The following is a 19,356-nucleotide window of genomic DNA, read 5'->3' on the forward strand; positions in this document are numbered from 1 at the left end:
CTTGTTCTATACACTTTATTGGCTATGCAGACTTGATTACAATAAATGATAAACATGGCAAAAATAAGACATAACCATAAAACCATATTTTTAATCACCTTAGTAGTATAGCTTTGTGTTTTACTTAAAAAAAGTGGTTCTTTTACTCAGAAATGGAAGATACAACAATAATTAGTATGAGGGCTATATTCCTTCTTTGACAGTTTTTATATTAACATGAGCTTGTTCACATTATTTGTCTAATAATGCAGCATTCAATGAATAACCATAAATACACAGGATTTATATAAGGCTAATCAAATCCTTCAAAAACAAGAATAAACTTCAAAAACAAATTTCAGAAATGTCAGAGGGAAGCTTCACATGGTGAGCGGTGCCAGTGGTGACATGGACTTGGCACAGCTTCAAAAGCTAGTCTACCGTACATACAAATTACACATAAGGCAAATGTGACTTGAGCTAGGCTAGCTGCTTGCTTGTATTTTTTTTATAATCGTGGAGTGGCAGGCCTAGGAATCACAGTTAGCACTGACATATGAATGTCACACAAAATGATCCAGTTACTCTCCTTTAAGTGAATATTTAATCATTAAAATTAATTTCCTCATTTGTAACAGAATTTGTTTGTTCAGCACGAATGATGAGCAAACCAATAGCCAATTAAACACCTAAGGTGATCAATAAAAACAGAATGGAATCAATTAAGAGTTCAACTATATACATTCAGACAGAGTTTGAGAGGAACTTAACAGAGAAAATAAACAACTCCAGTGCAGAAAGAGACAGACAGTGACATCCAAAACAAACAGTGAACAGTCTTTTCTTTAAAAGAAGGAGGTGGAGAAAAAAAAATGGAGGCCCAGGTGAGAGGATGATCGGCGGTCAGTTTTGGTTTCCTTGAGTTGAATCCAAGTGTTTATTACAGTTTTTTCATCTGTTGGTTTGTGTTGTGGATCTTTGTATCCATTTTGTCCACTTTATTTAGCAGAGCATCAATGGAGTCGTCCTGCCCATCAATTTCAGACTGCAGACCAAGTCCAAGATTCTTCAGTCTACCCAAGCCTACACACATCTCATCTAAGACATTCACAAAAGACATCAGTTCAATTACAGCAGACAAACTTTATATAAAAACATGTTATGTAACTAAATAAGTGCAGCATTTCCCTACCTAAATTTTTGTCAAGAGTCTGGTGAGCCTCCTTCAGGTATATGTTCTTAGGGTATCCATTCTGTTGAGATGAGCCATCATCTATTGATGCAGTAGCTCCAAATCCTAAAACAATGAAATAAGAAATAGTGAGAGCCAGTAAGTGGTGGGAAGATAGCGTAATGTTGAGGTTCTTGTTCCAACACTTACCTCCCGTATCCAGTTTTCTTAGGTTGGGGTGGCTAGCTTGGTACTTATCTTCATTTTCTCTGCTGCTGGCCAAGGCAGTCTGTAATCTGAGAAAGTCAGATAAGAATTGTTCAAACATTTAGGGAGAGACGGTCAATAACAAGTTGTACGCATGAAAGTAAAAAACAAAAATGAATTACCTGAACTTCTAAAAGAAGTTAACATTACTTTAACACAAATTCAGAGTAACTGTTTTAATGCTTTGTTGTAAAATATGATAACTTGCCCCTACACATAACAGCATATCAAACTTTAATATATTGAAACTCCTCTATATCACAGAACTCTTTGATTTGTTAAGGAGTTAAAACATGCAGAAATTAAAACTGGATGATGCTACCACACCTCACTGACACAGAGAATAAAAACAAACTTACCTTTCACTGGCCTTGTAGCCCTTTGGCTGCTCAGGTGGTGGCTTTGTCTCTGGCGTTCCCTTAAAATAATTGACAAGGCCGCCCCACACACTCTTAATACTGTTAATGTGCCTTTGACTGGTCTTCAGGTCTTGATCCATGTTATCCAGCATCTTGTCTGTCCTCTTTATAGCCTCACCCTGTCGCATCAGCTCCTGTAGACAAGAAGGGACTAATTCAGGATGAGGTATGGGAAGACGGGGCCTTTAAAAATAACTCTTTGTTGATTGTCGCCTTTTCAAAGACAGTGTCAATTCTTTGTACAGTAGTGTGAACCTTATTCATTTAAGATACCTCTGCAGTTTCCACACCCATCTTCTCTGATTCATAGATGAGGGAAAGTGAGCGGTAACTGCTATCCACAGCAGACTGCGCTGTACGCATCACTTCCTGCTGGAGACATCTCTGCCTCCTCTCTGCTTCACTCAACCCGCTGTCACTTGGCTCGTCGTCAAACCCCCTACTTTTAGGCTTGAAATCCTCCTCCTCGTCATCATCTGCAAACGGGTTGTGGGATTTAGGGTAGGCCATCTGTGGAGCAAAAACGAATGTTTTGGTAATTTTAGCTAAAGGACTATAAGCCTTTCAACTGTATCACATGATCATCAAGTTACATGTTTTTGTTACCTGTAAATAATGGATTTTAGATTGCTTAAAACTAAAACAACTTCTTGGAACACAATAAAACTATAAACAGGTTAATAAAAGATTAGATATTTGGTTCCAGTCTTGATGATCTTTGGCTTTTTTCAGCTGCTCCCTTTATGGGTTCCCTAAACAGATTATCTGCCACAATCTGACCCTCTCCCTGGCATCCTCTTCTGCCACATAAACCCTCTGCATGTCCTCCTTCGCTATATCCATGAATCTTCTCTGTGGTCTTCTTGTTTTTCCTCTTGCCTGTCAGCTTCATCTTTAACATGCTTTGTCCAATGGATCTAATATCCCTCCTCTGCACATATCCAAACCATCTCAACCACGCCTCTTAAACGTTGTCTCCCAAGACTTGATAATCTTTTAAATTCACTTATTCACTGATTAAATCCTTCAAACAGTCTGAGTGTTGTTTATTGTGACTTCAACTAATTTCGCAAAAGCAACAGTTGTCTCAAGGTGCTTTACATTGAAAGGTAAAGCCTATAATAGCAGAGAGATAACCCAAATTATCCCCTCTGTGTAAGCAGAGGGGATCCCCTCCGTGTAAGCAGAGGGGATCCCCTCCTCTCCCCTGCCCTCAACTTTTACTGGAAGAGACCTCCGGCAGAACCAGGCTCAGTTAAGCACAGGCATCTGCACACATATCTAGCCATTCCATCCATTTTCTTCTGGTTATCCAATTCAGGGTCATGCGTTAGACTGGAACCCATCTCACGAGTCATAGGGAGAAATGCAGAGCTAACACACAGGACACTGCTCCTGCTTTTTAAGCCAGCTTTCGAAGCTAATTGTTTTGGTAATATTTTGATTACCAAGTAGTTTTAAGTCCACTCTTTGGCACAACATGTTGAATTCCATGAACTGAATAAGCGGAGGAAAATGGATAGATCGATGGATAGATCGCACCTCGTCGGGAAGAAAAGTTATGTACTATATTTTGGGATCGGATAGCTGAATACCGGTAATTAAACGATGCGTAACATAATACATCTGCTATTTAGATAATAATTAGTTTCATTACAACAATAAGTTTTTGTTGATAAAAGAAGGTTAATTGTTCATTTCGAAACTTGTCTGAACTCGTGCGATTACGAAAGCTCCAGCGTGTTAGCTTCGGCTAACTTCAACGTTGTCCAACAAGTAATTCGAGCAACAGTTAGGCTTGTCAACATATTTCACATTAATCATCTGCAACAATACCTGCTGTGTTATATTAAGAGGAGAAAAATAAAACAGTATTGCAAGTCAAGAAATGTTTGATGTATCGCCGGGGTGTTGGTTTGCTAGTCAACTGTTAGCTTAACTGCCAGTCAACTAAAACGACCACATCCGCAAGCGTCACCACAGGCAATTTTCTCTTATTGAACAAATGCTGTCTAAAACGAAAGTGTAAAAAAAAAAAAAAAAAGACACAAAAAAGAACGATTAACTTAACAGACGAACCTTTGACCACAGGAGCCGTGGCAGACGCTGTTGTTGCTCTATCAGCTGACTGAACTCTTCCTATCGCGTTTGATGACGTTGCACACACACTGTCGCGACAGCTGATCTTGCGTAAAGGAAACGCACACCACGGCGATATTGGGGTTACTTACTGATAAAAACCCACGCAGGTTGTAATGTAAATAATATAAATACAATCCATACATTTGCTTAATTTGATCTATTTCAAGCCCTTTGTGAGTGAGTTGCTACGGTAACGAAGAGCCCCTGTTAGAAATGTCCCTGCTGAGTTGCCGTACTGCGGCTTTCCCAGGCAGCCCCGCTCGCTTGTTTCCTCTCAGCGATGAATTGCGCTGGTTTAATGTAGGGGTAAACATGTCCGTAATGGGAGGTGGTACGAGGGGGTTTTATTTTAATACAGTCCTGTCGCTGGCCCGCTCATTGGCCGCACACCGCCCCGCACCGGTCGAAAAGGTGAGAAAACAAGCTTGAGCTCCAAAAACACGCAATAATTAACCATGTTAGTAATTAGAAGCAGTGGCAGGGTTGTTCAGGGTGTAGCTGCGCTTCCGCACAGGCGGTGGCTTATTTTGATCAACGACATGACAACCAAGCTAACATTTAACAGTTATGTTTGTATGTTTGTGTGCGCGACTCCGTGGTTAGAAATCTCTAAAACGCGAGCCGTGGTGTCCAAAACCCTGAAGCAGAAAAGTGGGCAGTGCAGAGGAAAGTGGCGTTGCTGTGTGGTGCCTGTTACTGCATCGGACGGACAGAGCGGTCAAGCTTGATCGGCACTGCAGTCAAACAGGTTTACAGAGAAATGTTTGAGACAGGAGTTCATTCACAGGCTGCTCTGTTTGTCTTTACTGCTATCAAAATCCGCCTACATGTGTTATATAGTTGGAAACCTGTTGCAGATTGATAGTTGGGTCTTGCCAATATAGGAAAGGTTTTTAAAAAAACAAAACAAAACACAATGGGTACATTTTGTAAATGAAAGTAAAGGGTATTAGAGGGGAACATATGAAGCCATTATCAATAAGCTGTCACCAAGTGTTGTAACTTTAAGGGCTATTATGGGTTATGTTATGTAATTCCCAGTTCTACTGTGTGTTTGAGCTGTAGGGAGGAAACTGCCTAGCAGTTTATCTGATATCATAAATGCATGTATCTTAATATCTCTGGCTTGCTGGGTTACACAGTGTGCATAAAAGTGTACAGATTCCAGATGTCATCGGGTAGATGATCAGGTGACCCTGAGCCATCCCTTAGTTAAGCTGTAATAGGGCAAGGTGCTGGAGGCTTCTCATGATGCACCATGTTTCTTCTTCTTTTTCTTTTCACTGTCCCTGTGTTTATATCTCACTTTACTTTTAACCCTTAGTTATTATTAAGCCCTGGCTCTCTTCCACAGTGTCTTATGTCCTGTTTCCCACCCCCCACCCCCAAGCTGTCTTGGCAGATGGCTGCCCTTCCCAGAGTCTGGTTTTCCTTGAGGTTTATTTTTGTTAAAAGGGAGTTTTTCCTAGCTGCTTTCGCCAAGTGCTTGCTCATAAGGGAGGGTTGTCTGATTGTTGGGGATTTCTCTCTATTAGTGTTGTTGAATTTAATTGAACAGTGCAAGTCTTAACAAATATTACTTTCATTTGAACATACACTCACTCTGAAACATCTGGAAGTTTGCTTCCACAACTGAAAAAAAGTATTTTGCTATCTGTAATTCAAAACTTTTGGTAATTATCTCAAAACTTTTACTTAGTAACTCATACTTATTAGAAAATGACTTGAAATTTCAAGTTATTAAGGGTAATACTTGAGAAAATAACCCCCAAATTTTGACTTATGGATGGTAACACATGCTTGTTTTTCAGTAGCAGAAACAAGCTTCTATACAAACAGTTTTTAACACTTGACATATTGTCTAATGCTGTAGTGTTATGTTTTCATATGCTGTGTGACACAAACACACTGGGCTGTCAAGTGAGATAAATCAGCTTAATGTGTGAATATTACCAGCCTGGACTGTTACTTTAATATTCTTTTTTGGCCTTTTAGGTCCAGAAGCTGCAATGTATGTGTCCAGTGGAAGTCCGTGGTGTGTTCACTCTGGATGTGCGTCGCAGAGATGCTGTTATTGCACTGGCTGTGTTTTTGGTGGAATCTGGCTTACAGGTGGGTGGTTGTCAGTAAAAGGCTGAGGAGTGTTTTGAATACAGTATTTTCATTTTACTTCAAGCTGTTATGGTAATACAGTAGATTTAAGATTTCATAGTTTAGGTCATTAGATAGTGAAGTATTGGCATTGCATATTGACACAATACCAATTTTCTATTTTCCTAACTGCTTATCAAACTCTGTTTCACAGGTATAGTAATTGTAATATTGTATTAGAACTATTAGTCCACGTTTGCTCCTGCGCTCTCCTCGGACTCTACATGTATCCCTGTGATAAGCTTATTCTCATAATCTGATTAAGCTGGCGATTAGACATGCAGTTAGCCGTGTAAGCCGCTAACCTCATCACACTTAGACACAGTTGGGAAAGCTTCCTTTCTGTCTGACAGCATAGTGCTGGATGCCTTACTTTTATTTTTAAAGCTGTGATACACTTTCTTTGACCCAGATTTGCTTGTGTGAGATAACCTCGTTGTTTTGATCCGTCAGTGCTTGTCAGGCATGCAAAAGTGCTGATTTTATGCTGCCGAGTCCACTTGTTTGTGGTGTGTAATGATTTGTTTTACTCCTGCAGCACAAAGACATACTTGTTTCTTACTTGCTGAGCCTACTGAGAGGGCTGCCACGGGTCCAATGGATCGAAGAAAGCTCAGGAAAGAAAGGAAAGGGTAAGAAGAATCCTCTTATAGTGAGGCTTTTAGTTTTACAATAGACTCCTTTTACTTGTGGCAGTAGAATTTCTAGCAATTCTTATTAATTAATTGTACTGTATTGAGATGTATTACACTGGACAGATGGGTTAATTTATACTTGAATTGCATATTGTGAACTGCTGCTTCTGTTCCACTTAATGCTGTGTTGCTCTGTATCTGATGTTTACATTTTTGGCAAATCTGCTTATCATTATTTCTTTTCTTTTGTTCAACCTTATGAGGCATTCAATTCAACTGTATCTGTGTAACTTTCTGCTCCTCAGAATTTCTCCCTGTAGCAGAAAACTTCAGCTTCTGTCTAGTGACTCTTCTGTCAGATGTGGCTCAGAGGGATCCAGACTCAAGACAAGAGGTCTGTTTAAAAAGTGGTGATAAATCGTTATATTATTCTCAGGGTTGGGGTGCATTGCATTGAAGTGCTAACTCACTGTTTTTGCACTGTTTTCCCTATAGATCTTAAACACTATAATGGAGGTCATGCAGGCGTTACAGGATATGTGCCAAACACCGGATAATCATGACAAAGGTATAGATAGAAATGCAACAAACATTCTGACTTTTGCTTTTAAAACAAAAAAAAGAACCTTAACGCTGCTCTTTTTTGTCTGCAGTCTTCCTGTGCAAGTATATTGTTCCCAGCCTGCTTGGCATGACTCGGGCATTTGGCCGCTACAGCCACACAGATGAAGCTCTGTTATCCAAGTTGTTCCCCAAAGATTCTCCTCAGGCACGATGCGTTACAGAGGAAACAGAGGGTGTACGGCGCAGATCCTTCAATGACTTTCGTTCTATTCTACCGTCCTCACTGCTTACAGTGTGCCAGAGTGATACTCTGCGCAGACGCACCGGGACCAACCTAGATTCATCTGCACAGGTCGGTACATGTTGCCGGATTCAAGACGTGTTTTGCTTGTTCAGGATAATTAGGGGAGAATCCAGAGCAATAATAGTTTTATTTGCTTTGTTAATTTATATTATTCAATGATGTTGGTATGTTTCGTTACCCATTAAAGTTGTGTAATGTGCTTTCAAACAGATCAGTACAGATCCAGGAGGCCACTCACCCTGCTCTCCTACAACTCCTAGTCCACATTACTTGGAAGGTAAAACTGAAGAAACAGAAGTTACTTTAAAAATAATTGTGTCTTAGTTTTTAGTTTGACTCTATAGTCTGGTAATTCAGCTCAGCTTGTTATTATCAGCTGTCTGTCAGCATTATGTAACAACTGGGCACTTTGTTTTAGGTTTGTTAGGGTGAACTGCAATATCCCCCATACTGTAACATTGTAATAAGCCTGACAGTAAAAACGTTGTAACTGTGGTTAGACTTTTTTGTTTGGGTTCATGCTGAGTTTTATAGCTGCTACGTTATGCCAGATTGATACTAAGGCCTTTAATTGCTTTATGCCCGAAGTGGTATTTCCAATCCCCTATTACCCTATAAAATTGGAAATACCAATTCATGCTGTTGTTTGTGGTCAGATTTAGAGTTTTGTGACATTTGCTGTATTTCCACAGATTTCCTGTTAACTATGCTAGCATTCCAAACTCCTTTAGAGAATGTGTTTTTTTTTTGTTTTTTTTTTATTGTCTGGGACAGACTCAAAAAGTGTTTTATCTCAGTAATTCTGCACTTATAATCTGCTGTATTACAAGCCCTAATCTGTTACACAGAAAGGTTTAATTGTTGCTATGGAATGTAAATTCAGTAGAATTATGTGTAACAAAAAAACCCCTATTTTACAAAATGAACTATTTCTATATTATTGAAATAGTACCCGCTGAGATCTAATGGTCATATTTCATCCTACTTGTTTTTGTTAATAATTCTTCTGCTCCCACTGATTTCAGGTGCCTATTTTCCAGACAGCAACACAGTCGACCCTGACTACTATTTCTCTACAGTCAGCTCCAGTTTCTCGGTATCTCCACTCTTCCTGGGGGAAGGAGAAAATGAGGTGGAGGTGCCTGCGGATCTGCTCCGACAGCTCCTTGCCATGGTGCAGTAGCCTACTACCCATACACCGTTTACAGCTCTTTAAATCTTTTACCGTTGCTTCTCATCCAGTTTATGTATCTTGAGCCTTTACAGTAGTTGTGTGCAATGTTGGCTTGCAGGTGAAGAAGTTTGTGTCCGAGTCATTTTTGAAAACTCTGGATGCCACTGTGACAGAAGTCATAGAGGTAAGCATATGACCGCTGTCTGTGCAAAATTATAATTGGTAAATTCAAAGTTAGACACAGGATCTTATCAGTTAAATAATCTGTTCTGTCAATGTCTCCTCTGTTTGTTGTTAAGTCTAATCCTGGAATCAACCTCTATTACAAAACCTTCAGTGACCCTCTCTATGTGTGTGTGTTCAAAATGCTGCGGGACACACTATATTACATGAAAGGTAAAACAACAGAGAGTGTATTTATTATGCATTAACAGCAGGCAGCCCTGCTGTTGCTATTGTTCTGTTTGCCAGCCAATTTTGTGCTGAACACTATTTTACAAATACTCATTCTCTCTTTATGTTTTTAAAGCTCTGCAGCCAACATTTGTGCGGGAAGTGCACGATTTTGTACTGGAACAGTTTAGCAGCAGTCAGTCGGAGCTGCAGAGGGTTCTTCATGACACTGGAGGGCTGCCAGGGGAACAAAGCCCCCTCAAGCTTCGTTGCCAAGCCAATGCTGCATGCGTGGACCTTATGGTGTGGGCCGTTAAAGATGAGCAAGGTAATGAATTGCAGCAGAAAGTGAACAGTGTATATTCAGACGTCATAATCAGAGGGATCTGGATGTGTTTGCTGGTGCTGATGCTGTCATATTTTTTTTTTCTTCAGGAGCTGAGAATTTGTGTACCAAACTGTCAGAGAAACTGCAGTCAAAAACCTCCAGTAAAGTCATCATTGCCCATATGCCTCTGCTCATCTGTTGCCTACAGGTATAATAATATTATTACAAATGTAGAAAAGTACAGTGTTACAGAAGGTTCTGGACATTTTGTTTCTGTGCTGTGCATTGGTTTAATGGTTTTCTGACTGTCTTCTACTTCATTTCAGGGCCTGGGTCGCCTGTGTGAAAGGTTTCCAGTAGTTGCTCACTCTGCCACAACCTCTCTCAAGGATTTCCTGGTGGTTCCTTCTCCTGTTCTTATAAAACTCTACAAGTACCACAACCAGTACAGCACAGGTACTTGCTGTGTAAACTGGTTTCTTCAAATCCACCTCTGAGCTAAGACTAAAAACTCCTATCCTCATAAGAATTTTGCTCTAAAAACACCATGAAGCATATTTAGGATTATTTTTCACAGCAAATAAATATAGTTTTATTTAAAGAGCATAGTCTCTTCTAAGTCTTCACACAGAAAGGATGTTTTCTAAGTTGAAAACGGGTTAATAGCACCTAAGTTTCCTATGACTGTGCTGTGGTAAACATGCAAGTTCTGCCTGAAAGTACAGTGAAATTAATATTTCAATTGCCACTTTGAAAACAGCATCCAGCGCACATCTATCTTATCCAAAGAACAGCACAGTTGGTGCAAAGATAAATGGGACATGAGTCATGTTGCTAAGAGCACAAAGACAAATATGCATCAATAACAATGTCATTGTCGCGCCCAGCTCACAACCATCATTGATCTAAACTGTTCATTGATGAGTGGCTACAGACTCAGAACAGTTGTAAATGTAATTCAGGGTATAGATTTTTGCTTTTTCTGAACACAGAGTGCTGTTTTTCTATAGATAAGTCATTTAATTTATAAATTACAAAATGCGCTCTTTAGATTTTACACTTGGCTCTTCCTTTATTCACATGTAGCATCTTGTTTTACATAGTGTTATAACTTGTATTCTGTTTGCGCTAATATTTATGTGTTTGTGCTGCTGTTACACTTCTTTCAGGCACAGGAGAAATTAGGATAAATGTGACCAATGAGCACTCTCAGTCCACCTTCAACTTACTGTCAAACAGGAAAGACCAGCCTTCCATGTATGAACAGCTCAGAGATATTTCCATTGACAACATCTGCAGGTTGGATACAAACACACCTAGCACTGCTCCTCTGAGATAAAAAAAAAATTAAACTGTTTTTATTTAACATTCTGTTTTTACCTTTTTGTCCTTTTCTCTGTCAGATGTCTGAAAGCTGGTTTGACGATGGACAACGTGATAGTCGAGGCTTTCTTGGCTAGTCTTTCAAACCGTCTATACATTTCACAGGAGAATGACAAGTGAGCAACGTTTCTACTAAAAACAAAATACTTTAGGCTTTAGAATCACCCAAGTGATATCCAAGTCCTTGACACAGATACCCTGATGAACTGCTTTAAAAATGAATAATCTCATTTCTTCCAGGGATGCCCATCTAATTCCAGATCACACCATTCGAGCACTTGGCCACATTGCAGTAGCTCTGAGAGACACTCCGAAAGTCATGGAGCATATTCTGCAGATCCTCCAGCAAAAGTTCTGCCAGCCTCCTTCACAGCTGGATGTGCTCATCATAGACCAGCTTGGCTGTATGGTCATTACAGGAAATGTATGTACACATTGCAGAGAAACTTGCTCCCAATTTTTAGATGTCTTCATGGCATATAGGCAAAGGAGTAAATAATTATCTAACAAATTACACCATAGGTGAAATGCTTGGCCTAACAAAATCTATCTCAGCTTTATAATATTCAGCTTTTGACACTTGGCATTATTCAACACCACAGACAGAAAGGGAGATTTTGACCATACTTAATATTTGATGGGCTACTGAGCTGTTTACATAATATTTGGTCCCACCCTCTTAAATGCCTACAAAATGTGTGGTACATATAAACTCATCGGCCAGTTCATTAGTTTCACCTTGCTAGTACTGGGTTGGTCCCCTTTTACCTTCAAAACTGTTTTTAATTATTTATGGCAAATATACAAGAAGGTGCTAAAAACATTACTCAGAGATTTTGACCCATTAAAAGATTAGTTGGCTGCACATCTATGATACAAGCCGTCACTACCACCAGTCTGACTGATGTTTATGCCATATTCTGATCACATCATCCAAATGTCACAACAGAAACTGAGACTCATTAGACCAGGAAACATTTTTCCAGTCTTCTGACATCCAACTTTAGTTAGCCTGTACCAGTTATAGCCTCAGTGTCCTCTTTGTGACTGACCGCACCTTCTTCTGCTCTTTCAGCTCATCTACTTCAAGGTTTAATGTGCTGGTTTAATGTCTCCGGCATACATTGGTTGGTGAAGAGTGGTTATTTGAATTACTGTTGCCTTCCTGTCAGCTCAAAATAGACTGGCCATTCTCCTTTGACCCCAGGCATAAATAAAACATTTTCACCCAGATCACTGCTGCTCTGCTGCTTTTCCCCCAACCATTCTCTATAAACCCCAGATGTGGCTGTGTGGGGAAAATCCCAGTACATCAGCAGTTTTCGAAACAAGATCGGCCTCTCTGGCACTAACAGTCTTTTCATGTTCGAATCACTTAAATCAAATTTCTGATGCTCAGTCAACAGGCCATCTTGACAGTGTCTACATGCTTAAATTAACTGAATTCCTGACATGTGATTGACTGATTAGATATTTATGTTATCAAGAAGTTGAACAAGTATACCTAATGAAGTGGCGATTGAGTTTACCCTGATGTAAACTGCATCTTGATTTGGTGGTAGAGGAATACAGAGGCGTTAATTCGAGTTCCTTTTGCTAAAGATGCTGACACATCGTAATTATTGTAAACTTGTCAGCTGGTGTTTATTTCTTCAGTGCACTTAAACATTAAGAAAGGAGTCCAAGACTCCTAATGACACTCCACTGGAGTGTAATCGGGTGCTCTGGACAAAAAGCCCACCCTCATTCTGACAAACAACATCTTAAAAAAAAAAGTACTGAAAATAGATCTCACCAAAACGCCCAACTGATATAGATCTTTTGCGTTTTATCACCACTAATGTTTATTGTTGAGAAAATTGTAACTTTTGTAAGCAGCACCGTGTTATCTTGACATTCTCCCACTGGTTCTTACATTTCAGCTTTTAAACATGTCCTTATGTGTCTCTTTGTTTGTAGCAATACATCTACCAGGAGGTGTGGAATCTGTTCCAGCAGATCAGTGTGAAAGCAAGTTCAGTGGTCTACTCAGCCACCAAAGACTACAGAGATCATGGCTACAGGTCAGCATCTGCTCTCACATTTTTCAACGAGTGACCAGCAGCTGCAAGAGTGTTTAAAGTTACAGTTACTCACTGCCATCAGTTATGAACAGAAGACTTCTATGTTATACTTCTGCCTGATTAGTTATTACAGGCATGTTTAACTTGGTTACATTTATGGCTATATGTACTGCAGCTGTGTTTAACTTTTTCCTCCATCTGTGCTGTTGTTTCCCCATCAAGGCACTGCTCTCTGGCAGTGATAAATGCTCTTGCCAACATTGCAGCCAACCTGCAGGGGGAGCAGCTTGTGGACGAACTGTTGGTGAACCTTTTAGAACTGTTTGTTCAACTGGGCCTTGAAGGAAAGAGAGCCAGCGAGAGGGCCTCTGACAAGGGCCCCGCACTAAAGGTACATGGTTCCTCACATAAACATCCAAACACAAGAGGAAATTGGTAACAGCCACATTGATGGCATGCTAATAGCTCTCTCTATCGCCCTAGGCATCAAGTAGTGCTGGAAATCTTGGAGTTCTCATTCCAGTGATTGCTGTGGTGAGTAGCCGTTAAAGGGGGTTTCCCTTTAATGGCTTTTTTTGTAAGTGTTAAAATACCCGTACATAGGTTAGCTGAGGTAGCTACATCAATGTTTGAGTTCTTGCAAGGGAATACAAAGTGTTAGTTAGGTTTTAACTGTATGAACAAATATTTACCAAGTCAGTTGCAGTACAGACATCGGTGTTATAGTTCAATGCTGAATGCTACTGCTTTAAGCCCCCCCAAACATTATGCGCCTACAGTAATATTATAATACAATCCATTCAGTTTATATTTTTTTAGTGTATATATAGTCCTCCACTTGTGTGCTAGTTAGTACTTTCCATTAATAGTAATAGTTTTAGGTCTTAACACATTAAATATTTAAATAGTAAAGTTGAAATTTTCTTTTTTAGAGCACCCCCTTTGTTGAAAAAAAAAAAATTTTTTTACAAGATTAAGCTTTATTCACAGAAGTGACTGTTTCACTTCAGCCTTAGAGTAAGAACATTTTCAAAATTCTGTTTTCTGAGCACGCTTCTACATTAGTGTCATTGCAGAAGATAAAACATTAACAGACAGATAAGCATTTATTGAGTTATTCAGAGACACTCTGTGCTTTGAGTTATGTAAGGGAGAACTTTAAATGTTCAGTTGGAGGCTATACTCGCATGAAATATTCTTTACTTGATGTCAACTTCTAAAATCAGCCAAATCTAGTCGGTCATTCTAAGCAGGCTTGTCATGAATAGTTTAGCTGTGCAACACAACTTTTTGTTTAGCTCTGGGAGGGATTGGCCACCCGGCCCATGAACACGAGGCAGTCCGTGCGGTGCTCGTAGATCAGGAAGAGGAAGGGGTGATCGACGACGAAGCGAATTTGAGAGGAGAGCGGCATGAAGCCCACCTGAGTCAGAGCAGCAGCTTCTGTTCCCTCTTCATTCACAGTGATGATTCCTTGGTGCTTCAGCTACAGAGAGAAATCAGAATCTGTACATTACTTTGAAACAGCAGGAAGTATTGTATGCTGTTAATAAGATGTCCAGGTGACTGAATGGATCACAGATCATGATCATTTGTCAGCGATTTGCTATTACTCACCCAGTTCATGGAAACTCTTTCAGAGGTCATGCCAGAGAAATCTGCAGTCTCCTCAAACACGCCAGTGAGGCCCATCTTCTTCAGGTTTTCAATCAAGTCATAGTTTTGCTCCAGTTTAAACCGAGGTAGCACAATCTCACGTGTCCTGAAGGGGACATAGAAGTTTGTCATAGTTGAATCATTTTAAATCGCAACAATATCCAAACTTTTTTTCCACTTTTCCCCATAAACCAGTAGCTTTAAAAGATCCTCTACTGAAAAACTTTAGTGACTCAGCTGCTGACCTGTTTGTCATGTTTTTGAGCCACTTATTGACGACAGTGGGAGAGATCTCCTGCTCCAAGGACCTCATGCCAGTGAGCTTCCTTGGCAAGGCGATGAGCATGCTGATGTTTCCTGTGTATGGGAGCTGAAAAAAGGAAATTTGATCTTTTTGTGGTGCTGTTAGGTTAAACTGTTTACGCGTCCCTGTTTGTGAGAACATTTTTGTTGAAGATTGGCACTCAGCATTGAATCAGTATGTGGCCACCCACCTGTAGGACATCACAGTCTAATTCATGATCGGCAGCAGCTAGATAGTTCCCCTTGTTTGTCATCATTGGCACACGTACATTTGTTTTTTCATTAACTCTGAAGTTGCGATAGTGAGTCATTTCTTTAGGGAATTTTTGCTCCCAAGTTCCTGTTTAGTCAAACAAATAAAGTCAAACAGCCATGTTGAAATCATAGGGGTCTTTTGAAAGCATGTCATATTTTTTTCTCTCACCTTTGAAGTACAGGTAGTTAAGCAGCATCAGCACCATATTTGGATCCACACTCTTCAGCGGTTCCCGAATCAGCCCTTTAGTGAGCTTTTGTATGCGCTGGTTTGCCTTAGCCAGAAAGGCAGGGTCTCTGAAGTCCACTGACTGAGGCTCTGCAAAATAGTAATTCTTTGTCTCTGCCCGGAAAGTGTCTTTCACAGAGATGCTGTTCTTGACGTAGACATCATTTACAGAGCGCAATGTGTAGCCAAACTTCCTCCTGAAGAGCCTGTGTGTCAGCTTCCTGAAAAGCTTGTGCACTGTTGTGTTGTCATAGTGATGACTGGCGTTGACAAACTCAGCGAATCCCAGAACTTTGTAGATCTGATCATGGGTTTCAGATCTCGCACCTAAAGACATCATCCCCATGGCAATGGAGATCCCAGCGGGTGCTAGCAGGATGTTGTCAGTTTGGTTGACGTTGTTTCGAAGACTTCGATAGAGGTTAAAGCCAAAACGGCCATTCACCATGTTGAGGCGCTGAAGGCGAGAACGACCGTGGAACAGTCGCAGAAGTCTGGCACGGCGAATCTTTGGGTCAGAGGGTTCGGCAAAGATGTCAATGTCGGGGGCTGGTGTGGCAATCTCATCGACCTCATCCCCTTCACTGAAAGACATGTTTAGATTCATCATCTAACCATTTAAAAGTAGAGTAATAAGTAACTGTTTATTGTGGTTTGTACATGTGTCCCATAGTTGATGTGTATACACATATACACAGTTACATCATCAACACTACCAAGAAAAATATCACAAGCGTACAAGTGTTTATGTTGTAAACGAACTTTAGTTAATATACACTTTACGTATTTTTACAAAAACATATTTAAACAATCCACCCCAGTAAAAAAATTCACTAATACTCACATGTAGTCATCACTGCCTGCTGCTAGGATCTTATCAAAGTCAATATAATCTTCATCCTCAAAGCCATCAAATAGGTCATTAGTGACAGTGTTTTCCTTGTGGTACTCCAAGGGTAGGGACTCTATGTCCACTGTGCCATCTGCTTCGAAGCCTCTGGGGTCCGGTTTGGGGTCACTGAAGTGAGAGCTGAGATCTTTGATTCCAGCCAGAGATGGACTAGCCAGCAGACAGACTGCTGAGATGAGAGTGATGACCCACATCCTAATGGCTGAGGCAGAGGAAATGCATATTTAGCACGACCACTTTAAATAGATCTGATTCAATTAGATGCTTAAAAATCTGTAGATATGAAATAATTTCCTTGCTGTTGAAAAATTTAACCTAGTTTTTAAAAGAAAACAGCAGTTTGTCTGTAATAACGGTAATGTCTTACCTTTACTGGGTCGTGGTGTAAAGCCTTCTGTTGCTTCTGTTTGTAGGACTAAGAGCAAAGAATTGAATACACCACTGAACTTTGATGTGGGCTTCTCTTGAACAAATAAACCAGATCAAACAGACCAAAACGTCCTGTGACTGACTCCAACCTTTAACTCTTCACCATTCTGCTCACTTGTTAAGAATATATTTTACTAACAGTTAAATGTCCTGTAGTTCAGTAACACATTGTTTGCAGCTTTTAATTTATTTGTAAGCCTTACATTTTGTTAGTATGCATAATATCCAGTGTGTAATAACCTTTTGTACTCAAAGGGAGTACCAGTATTTTGTTTTTTATATTCACTTTTTGCATAAAATTATTGATTTAAGCAATAACAGTTATTGATTTAGAGCAATTATCTGTCTTGTCTGACTTTTTTTGACTCATAGTTGACCAGGAGGCTTCCACCAATCAAAGAGGCCAAGCCCCGCCTCCAGAAGCTGTTTAGGGACTTCTGGTTGTACTCAGTGGTCATGGGTTTCGCTGTGGAAGGATCAGGTAAGCAAAGAATTAAGTAATTTTCATATGCTTTGCATACAGAAGAATGGTTGAGCACCATATCCTATCACATGAATGTGAAGTGATATTCAAAGCTTCGTGCCATGAGTTGGCATTTATGGGGTTAAGCTCCTCCCATGATGAGGCTCCTTGCCGTGTTCAGCACTGATGTTTTGGAATCTCAAGGCATCTGTGGCTTTCATTTGTAAAACATAGATCATGTAGTTGTTTGCTTAGACTTGTACGAGCAGAATTACAAGAAATATAATAATCATGAAGATTTTACACCAAAAATATAAAGATAGATCAATTGTCACAAACCTAATTTAATTTTAAGATTCACCATAAACATAAGATTCATAGGTCTGTGTCAGTGTCTAACCAGAAGTACTAGGAGGTGCTTCTGCAGTAGCCAGGGGTATGTGGAGTGGTTAGCTCAATTAACTTTGCAAGGAGTGAAGAACTGAGTAGAATTTAACAAGATCTAGAAGGGAAAGGTAATAGATGCATAGTCAGTAGTACATAGTAGTCAGAAGTTATTAAAAGAAATACATTAACAGTTATAATTTAGAATGAAATTGTTGGCTTACAGTGAAATTATTAAACATGATTGTATATAATTTCCTTAGAGATTAATAAAGTATTCTGAAAACAAAGTTGTTGCACAAACTTTGAGGATAAATCAGCGAAATTGATCAGTAATAGATGTTAAATTAAGTAATATCTAAAAATAAAAGAAACGTTCCAAATTCTGTTCAAAATGGATTCAGCTTATTTTGAAGAAAGGTTGTTTTTTTTTTTCCTGGTACATCTGCCATGGCTGTGTTGATATGTGGATATTTCTTGAAATATCTTTTGTCTTTTTAGGGCTTTGGCCAGAGGAGTGGTATGAAGGTGTGTGTGAGATTGCTACCAAGTCTCCTCTTCTCACCTTCCCCAGTGGAGAACCTCTGCGGTCTGAGCTACAGTACAACTCAGCTCTGAAAAACGACACCGTCACCCCGGTACAGTGTTCAAAATAGTTTTGATTTGTTTTTTTTTAATTAAAGGAATACCAGAATTAATATTTAGGTGTTCAAATCTTTTTTTCCTCCAGGCAGAGTTAAGTGAACTGCGGTCAACCATCAGCAATCTCCTTGACCCACCTCCTGAAGGGTCTGCCCTCATTAACAAGCTAGACTTTGCCATGTCCACATACCTGCTCTCCGTCTACCGATTAGAATACATGAGGTCAGCTCTATTGGCATGAGCTTAATTTCCTTGTCTTTTCTCACCTTTGATTGCTTAAGTGAGGTCAAAATGTGCAAAAATGTAATTTCCTCCTGTTATCTCTCTCAGGATGCTGCGGTCCAATGATCCTGATAGGTTCCAGGTCATGTTTCGATACTTTGAAGACAAAGCAATCCAGAAAGACAAATCTGGTGAGAGCTTTGTGCCCGAATCAATTTAATCATCCTGTTGTCTTTTTAATATATGGAGCCCATTTTCTCAGTTTTCCTTTTTTGCAGGCATGATGCAGTGCATCATTTGTGTTGGCGACAAGGTATTTGATGTTTTCCTTCAGATGATGGCTGAGAAGGTAGGGGGCATTTAAATAGTAAAATATGTGGAGCTTGCAAAATTTAATTAGTTCAGATTTTAAAAAATCATTTTGTTTCTTATGCTTTCAGGCAAAGACCAAAGAACACGAAGAGGAATTAGAGCGTCATGCCCAATTCTTGTTGGTGAACTTCAATCATACCCACAAGAGGATCCGCAGAGTAGCAGACAAATACCTCTCTGGTTTGGCTGAGACGTGAGTAGAAATCATTTAGTTACCTTGTCTGCTTTTTCCTCGCTTATCATTTTTTCTAAGCGTTTTTATGTCCTTCTATCTGAACCAGATTCCCTCATCTACTCTGGAGCGGTCGTGTGTTGAAGACCATGTTGGATATTCTGCAGACACTCTCTCTGTCACTAAGTGCTGTGAGTATGAGGAGAGGCTTGATGTGATAGACAAAGTGCCAGGTTCTTTGTTTGAGTGCCTGGTTCTCGGTCCCTGTACCGATAACATAATGCAGAGTCAGCAAGTCGCTGTGCTGTGGTCGAATAAAAGAGGTTTTAAGTTGTTTTTGTGGAAA

At 39.8% G+C, this 19,356-nt stretch overlaps 3 protein-coding genes across 5 annotated transcripts in view; 1 reads left to right on the forward strand and 2 right to left on the reverse strand.

The window, feature by feature from the left end:
- On the reverse strand, nt 1-4,054 carry snap29 (synaptosome associated protein 29). 2 transcript variants are annotated; one of them, XM_003451026.4, is made up of 6 exons: nt 3,916-4,054; nt 2,110-2,346; nt 1,777-1,970; nt 1,361-1,446; nt 1,172-1,276; nt 1-1,077 (listed from the first exon to the last, which is right to left on the reverse strand). In XM_003451026.4, the coding sequence occupies exons 2-6, from the start codon at nt 2,344-2,346 to the stop codon at nt 920-922; spliced, it is 780 nt and encodes a 259-aa protein (XP_003451074.1). In that variant the 5' UTR covers nt 3,916-4,054; the 3' UTR covers nt 1-919. The 2 variants fall into 2 exon arrangements, with proteins under 2 accessions (XP_003451074.1, XP_025767841.1); XM_025912056.1 differs by lacking the exon at nt 3,916-4,054 and adding an exon at nt 3,673-3,834.
- Nucleotides 4,055-4,169: 115 nt separating this feature from the next.
- Nucleotides 4,170-19,356, forward strand: part of pi4kab (phosphatidylinositol 4-kinase, catalytic, alpha b) — a 28,997-nt gene continuing 13,810 nt past the window's right edge. For both annotated transcript variants that reach the window (XM_005473534.4, XM_005473535.4), the window contains exons 1-26: nt 4,170-4,389; nt 5,974-6,090; nt 6,668-6,761; nt 7,070-7,158; nt 7,260-7,332; nt 7,418-7,680; nt 7,843-7,909; nt 8,658-8,806; nt 8,925-8,990; nt 9,106-9,202; nt 9,336-9,527; nt 9,635-9,735; nt 9,854-9,983; nt 10,697-10,826; nt 10,931-11,026; nt 11,151-11,334; nt 12,870-12,973; nt 13,196-13,364; nt 13,457-13,507; nt 17,128-17,236; nt 18,104-18,240; nt 18,333-18,466; nt 18,575-18,657; nt 18,745-18,815; nt 18,907-19,031; nt 19,120-19,201. In XM_005473534.4, the coding sequence (XP_005473591.1) occupies nt 4,192-4,389; nt 5,974-6,090; nt 6,668-6,761; nt 7,070-7,158; nt 7,260-7,332; nt 7,418-7,680; nt 7,843-7,909; nt 8,658-8,806; nt 8,925-8,990; nt 9,106-9,202; nt 9,336-9,527; nt 9,635-9,735; nt 9,854-9,983; nt 10,697-10,826; nt 10,931-11,026; nt 11,151-11,334; nt 12,870-12,973; nt 13,196-13,364; nt 13,457-13,507; nt 17,128-17,236; nt 18,104-18,240; nt 18,333-18,466; nt 18,575-18,657; nt 18,745-18,815; nt 18,907-19,031; nt 19,120-19,201 (3,111 nt within the window). In that variant the 5' untranslated portion in view covers nt 4,170-4,191. The remainder of the gene's footprint in view (nt 4,390-5,973; nt 6,091-6,667; nt 6,762-7,069; nt 7,159-7,259; nt 7,333-7,417; nt 7,681-7,842; nt 7,910-8,657; nt 8,807-8,924; nt 8,991-9,105; nt 9,203-9,335; nt 9,528-9,634; nt 9,736-9,853; nt 9,984-10,696; nt 10,827-10,930; nt 11,027-11,150; nt 11,335-12,869; nt 12,974-13,195; nt 13,365-13,456; nt 13,508-17,127; nt 17,237-18,103; nt 18,241-18,332; nt 18,467-18,574; nt 18,658-18,744; nt 18,816-18,906; nt 19,032-19,119; nt 19,202-19,356) is intronic.
- Nucleotides 13,937-16,852, reverse strand: serpind1 (serpin peptidase inhibitor, clade D (heparin cofactor), member 1). The gene is made up of 7 exons (XM_003451025.4): nt 16,694-16,852; nt 16,261-16,528; nt 15,357-16,000; nt 15,124-15,272; nt 14,875-14,999; nt 14,591-14,735; nt 13,937-14,459 (listed from the first exon to the last, which is right to left on the reverse strand). Exons 2-7 carry the CDS (start codon nt 16,518-16,520, stop codon nt 14,268-14,270), a joined length of 1,515 nt encoding a protein of 504 aa, XP_003451073.1. The 5' UTR covers nt 16,521-16,528; nt 16,694-16,852; the 3' UTR covers nt 13,937-14,267.

The sequence above is a fragment of the Oreochromis niloticus genome, linkage group LG12, assembly GCF_001858045.2.
Source record: "Oreochromis niloticus isolate F11D_XX linkage group LG12, O_niloticus_UMD_NMBU, whole genome shotgun sequence".
Lineage (NCBI taxonomy): Eukaryota > Metazoa > Chordata > Actinopteri > Cichliformes > Cichlidae > Oreochromis > Oreochromis niloticus.

Bases quoted from the DNA above. Each gene is read 5' to 3' on its own strand.
- snap29 (XM_003451026.4), bottom strand. From the start codon at position 2,346: ATGGCCTACCCTAAATCCCACAACCCGTTTGCAGATGATGACGAGGAG. The intron at 1,971-2,109 runs GTATCTTAAATG...TCTTGTCTACAG, and splicing joins TGGGTGTGGAAACTGCAGAG to GAGCTGATGCGACAGGGTGA. The intron at 1,277-1,360 runs GTAAGTGTTGGA...TCATTGTTTTAG, and splicing joins AAGAAAACTGGATACGGGAG to GATTTGGAGCTACTGCATCA.
- serpind1 (XM_003451025.4), bottom strand. From the start codon at position 16,520: ATGTGGGTCATCACTCTCATCTCAGCAGTCTGTCTGCTGGCTAGTCCA. The intron at 16,001-16,260 runs GTGAGTATTAGT...CATGTCTTTCAG, and splicing joins GCAGGCAGTGATGACTACAT to TGAAGGGGATGAGGTCGATG. The intron at 14,460-14,590 runs GTGAGTAATAGC...TTCTCTCTGTAG, and splicing joins AAAGAGTTTCCATGAACTGG to CTGAAGCACCAAGGAATCAT.